The following is a 5,519-nucleotide window of genomic DNA, read 5'->3' on the forward strand; positions in this document are numbered from 1 at the left end:
CCCCCCCACCAATTGTCTCAAGAAACAGTTGCAAGGTGTAGAGTGTGTGTGTGGCTTTGAGCACTCACGGTTAAGTGGATCCTTGTGTTTGGCAACAATGAACATTGCGAAGGACAAGTTAAAATGTGTCGAGTCCAAAGGAGCACATAATATAGACCATAATTTGTTCTCGGAATTTCAGAATGCAACTCTGTAGGAGAAAAGAAATGTTATTTGAAGGTTACAGGAATGGAAAGATTAGACTGACTTTCAAAATAAAAGGAAAGGAGGGAAAAAACAACCGAGCATTTTGTGATTTCCAAAAACAAGATCTTTTAAATAGTTGTATTTTTTTACATTTATAGATGGTTTTTATAAAAGCCGTTCCATTTTTTGAAAATACATTTCTTCTTTGTGAATTTTATGTCAAACAAATTTCTTTTGAATGAATTATATCTGCTTCAAATTACAACATTCTAGTACAGATTTTGTGCGAAATATTTATTTTTCAAAGTTGTACAACTTTTTGGAGGGGATCACTCTATATTTCATGATATTATTATATAGCATCACTATCACGGAGAACACCTATCCTATTACATGGAGATCATATTTAATTGTGAGCCATAATATTCTAGAGCTTAGAAAGGGAAATTAACCAATTTCGTCTCCCAAAGCACTTGTAAATAACTTGTACTTAGATCTATAGTAAAACACTGCCAAGAAACGAACACCTTGGAAAGTGTACTTGCTAGGATGATTAATTTTTTTTTTAAACGAAGGAAAACCACTGTAGATGAATAATAAGTGGGAAGACAATTATTAACCAATGAGTGATAAAATGTGATACGGCGGTTTAGAAAACTGCCGCGCTAACAGAACACGCCATTTAATAACTGTTTGATTTGATGCTTGTCAGAGGGTGAAATAATAATATTATTACAAACGCAGCAATTATAATGTTCTCTTCACAAAGACGCTAGGTTCCGGGGAGCACTATATACTGTCAACTTTGTGTGTAGTTTCTTAAAAGTCTTTTTTTTTTCGTTACAGAGCGATTAGAATGAAAGTAGGTGACAAACAAAACATCAAGAATAATTATATGTTCTTATGAATCTGGTTATGGATTCTTGATAGACATCTCGTAAACCTTAGTGCCTAATTGGTTCTAAATTCAAACATGTGATTCAAGTGTGAGCGTTCAAATTTGTGGATGTTGAAATTATATGAGTCAATAAATTTCAGGGGCTTTGGGGAATTTGTCTAGTGGAGAAAGGCGAGGTGTGCCAATTTTTAAAGTGTGAATCTAAACTTTTTAAATATCGGTCACATCTTTACCAAATATATCACTCCCATTAGTCATCATTTAGAAACAGCGTGTTTACTCCCAAGAATATTATAATATTACGTGGTGCTTTCTCACAGAGTAACCTGATCAAATGATAGTAAAGTTCATGTCCATTAAGACAGTGGGTCTGCTGTTTAATCTTACTTAAATTCTGATTGGCTACTTCGTTGTTGTCGGTTTGTTTATTAGTTCGTCGTTGAGCGAGGAGTTCAGTTGAGGCTTTACAAGGTTAGGGCATGTCATCGTCTGGAAGGGTATTCTCTTTACAGGGTGTCTTTAAAAAGAAGGGACCCATTTAACGGGCAATGACTTGCTTATCTTTAACCAATCACAACAAAACTTCGAAGAAATGAAATTCAGCTATGAGGACGTTAAATATATCAATAAGGCAGATATCAGTCTAAATGTTTGAAAAAAAATCAAATTTTAAAAAATTTAACCAAACTTAAGCGAAACACAAGATTTTGCAACTTCTTAAAAATCAACAATATCATTCCATTTCAAATAGTCACTATTTGTGCATTGAATAACACACTTTTTAACTAAATTGATATTGTCAAATAAAATCAGGGAGGTGGTGTCTATTTAAATCTCCTAGTGTTGACCATTTCTCTCCCTGCAGCAAGCTCCATTATAGGCCTATGCCACTGGACATTTTGAATTACACCGTGGCATGTTTCTGGTTGGACTCAATGGACATAATGTTCAACATTGTTTTTAACTTTTCAATATTTGTGGGTTGTTTCCGAAGACTCTGTCCCTCAATTTTTAAAAGCCAAAAAAAAAAAGAGTTAATAGTTGAAAGGCCTCAAGTTAAGGGAAATGTAGTGACCATTCATTTTTAAACGTTCGGCTTAAAATGTGTTCTCTAAACATACAACCACACAAGCGCCACTCTTGATGTGTGTGGTGTGGCCCCATTCCACTGGAACTAGGCCTCTGTAGCTTAAAAACCTTCTCACCAAACTTCTACAAAACTTTCTCAGCACGATGAGATACTCATCTGATGCGGCTGTGGGGTTTTACCGCTGTTTCCTGAAACGAGAAACTGCCGATCACGCCCCTGTAGCTGAACATTGTTAATTAAGAAGTACATTTTTTAGTGTTATCCAATTTTGGTTGAAATTTTTAAACTTTGATATTTCTCGAAAGTGTTGATTGATTTCCTTCATATTTGCAAACTTGATGTCCTTATAGTTGAATTGTTCAAAATTTTCTAGATAAAGATACAAGATATAAGACGAGATCTCTAACTTAGTTTTACTTTGTTAGTTATTTAGTTCAGTAATTGGATGTTTGGTTTGTTGGTTGGTGGGCTGGTTGGTTGGTTGGTTGATTGGTTGGTTGGTTAGATGGAGGGAGGGCTGGCTGGTAGGTTGGTTAGTTTGTTGCAGGAAAAAGTAATAGCATAATATTATGCACTTACATTTTGAAGTTGTGTCATCGGGATATTCTGATAGCGCAACAATTTAGTATAACCAGGACGTCAGAAAATCTCTTTTGGTTTATTGACAGATAAAGATTCAGACGTTTCAAACAAAATGGCCGACATGGAAATACGTAACATGACGCCAGACCCACATGGAATGACTTATTTGATGAGCCTGGCAACACTGTACACAATAGAAACTATAAATACTGTCGTACTCAGTGGATTGGTCTCCATCTTCGGCGTCATTAGCAACCTTGTGAACCTGACCATCTTCTGGAGACATGGTTTTCGTGAGAGTATCAACGTGGGACTCACCGCTCTGGCCGTCTCTGATTTGGGAACGGTGATCAGTGGCGCGATTCTCTCGGTCTGTTTCAACCCTTTGATCCCTTACTCAGAGATGAGAGTGAACAATAGAGACGTTCAATACCTCGTCGCGGCGCATCCACGCTTCTGCTTTGCTCGCATCACGGGACTCATCACCGTCTACATCACACTAGAGAGGTGTCTTTGTGTGGCCTTGCCTCTACACGTCAAGAGAATTCTCACACCTCGTCGGACATTCGCCGTCGTCGTCCTCATCTTCACCCTCATCTTTCTCATCGAGACCCCTATCTACATGGCTCACAAACTTGACTGGAAATTCTCCTACGCTCTAAATAGATCAGTAATAAGTTTGGTCTCGAGGTCGAACGCAGCTGAGCTGGAAAACTTGAGCTTTGGGCTCAGTGTCTGTGTCCAACTGAGCTCGTTTGGCCTTCTTCTCATTCTGACATCAACTCTCGTCCTTCTGCTCAAGAAACGCTCCGAGTGGCGTTTGCAGACGACCTCTACCGGAGCCTCGGACAAAAATAACGTTTCCCGTCGAGAACGGGGGGCCATCAGACTGACCTTAATGGTATCTACTATTTTAATTTGTTTTCTTTTCCCCAGCACGCTGCTCATCATCACCAGTTTTCTGGAACCAGAGTTCAACTTCGGTCGTCGTTACCAGAATATGTATTTCAGCGTCTGGACGATTGTTTCTCTTGGGGAAGTGTCCAACTCAAGCGTAAACATCTTCGTCTACTACAAAATGAACTCTAGATACAGAGAGACGTTTCGTGGCACGTTTTGTAGAAAGAGCTTTAGTAAAGAAGGCAACAAGACTCCTGTGAACGTTTCTCACACGGAAAAATGACAAGACAATTAAGACATACTAAATTGTTTTATTGACTGATATTAAAGAATGTTGGCTGGACTTCAAAATGAGAACAGGCAGCGCGTAAGTATGTACAGCTTAATTAAGCGTATGCTGTGAATAAAAACGTGTGTTAAAAATACAATCGTCTTGGCGCTAACATGATAAGCCCCTTTGGTCCAAAGTCACTTTGTGGAAAGAATTATGTGGGTTTAATTAACATTGTAAGATCAGTTAGAGAAGCAGGGATTTTTATTCAACGTCTGTCTCCGATGGTACATAGCAAAGTGTGCTGAGAGCCACCAAAACACCCAAAATAACTCAAGTTCTAAAGCACCTGGTTAGAATTTCGAATCAAGACCATCCGCAACATATCTCAGCAGTGTAACAATTGAGAACACGAAGTAGTCACGTAGCGGAAATCATTTTGTTAGAAACATAATATGACTGTTTTAAAGATATCGTCAGCACGCTGTTCAAATGCTCCAAGCCCAAAAAGCAAATATGAGGAATCGTGGTGAAATCAGGCGCTCGTCAAAATAATGAAATCGATGAACCGGCCTCTTTCTACCTGTTTGGCAATTTTTATCAATTTCTTTTATGTTTTGGCTGAACACCTTTTATGTTACCTTTTATGTCCATGTAAAAAAATACATTTCTGTGAGGATCTTACTGAAAAACGTTGATCATAAGCACAAAAGATGTAAATTTGCAGGTTCTTTGCAGCTTGTTTATTTGTCTTTCTTTTTGGTGAAAAAAATTCCCATTTGTTTGAACAAAGGTTGAGATACTTGCGATTGAAGGAAGTGGGGGTCACCTGATGTCAGAGGTAAAACTAGTGAGAATATGGTTAGCCAAAGTTTGGTGACTTCAAACTCTTGAAATGTTTTCAAGAAAGCGGAAAAGCTGTTTCAATTCTTTCACACAAAATGTACCTAAATCGTGTTTGTTGTTTGGGTTTTTTTTTTTTAACATTTAGGAACTGGATTTTGACCAATTAATTCACAAGTACAAGTTCCTTTATATGCAACTAATACTACAAATTAAGATCTGCAATAATTTATTTTTCAAAGTTATGAGTTTAGTACATCTGGAATGATACGCCCCCATCGATCCAAGATAGATCAGCAAGGAAGAAGGCTGCTTCAACACCGCCTTGTCGACTGTCACTCAAGGCCAATCCAGGCTGTGTGAGGTACCGTACAACATCCCAGCAGACAGAGAGAGACATAGTCGGACCTTTTCAAAACGACCACCCCTTATAAGGAGAAAACAGAGTCAAAATTGTCTAAGACGACCATTCATTGTCGAAGGGAACAGTAGCCGTATTAGACAGGTGGCCGTTTTACACGGTGTCAAGATAATGTTTTTAAAAAATACGCAAGGGAAGAAATGCAAAGTGCCCGTTTGTACAGGTGATTGTTTTATACATGTGGCCGTTAGAGCAGGTTCGATTGTAAATCATTTTAGACAGGTAATCCTCTTGGACAGTGTAATTATAACGCACAAAAAACCGCAGTGGGGACATAAGAAGTGGATGTTTGTACAAGTGATTGTCTTGGGCTCTCGGACTCGCAACC

General features: G+C 38.3%; 1 protein-coding gene across 1 annotated transcript in view; it reads left to right on the forward strand.

The window, feature by feature from the left end:
• Positions 1–2,892: 2,892 nt before the first annotated feature.
• LOC101845048 overlaps positions 2,893–5,519 on the forward strand; it is a 7,788-nt gene continuing 5,161 nt past the window's right edge. Inside the window, exon 1 of the mRNA XM_005110426.1 lies at positions 2,893–3,657. Within this exon, the coding sequence (XP_005110483.1) occupies positions 2,893–3,657 (765 nt within the window). The remainder of the gene's footprint in view (positions 3,658–5,519) is intronic.

Source organism: Aplysia californica, unplaced genomic scaffold, assembly GCF_000002075.1.
Source record: "Aplysia californica isolate F4 #8 unplaced genomic scaffold, AplCal3.0 scaffold00887, whole genome shotgun sequence".
NCBI classification, from domain to species: Eukaryota; Metazoa; Mollusca; class Gastropoda; order Aplysiida; family Aplysiidae; genus Aplysia; species Aplysia californica.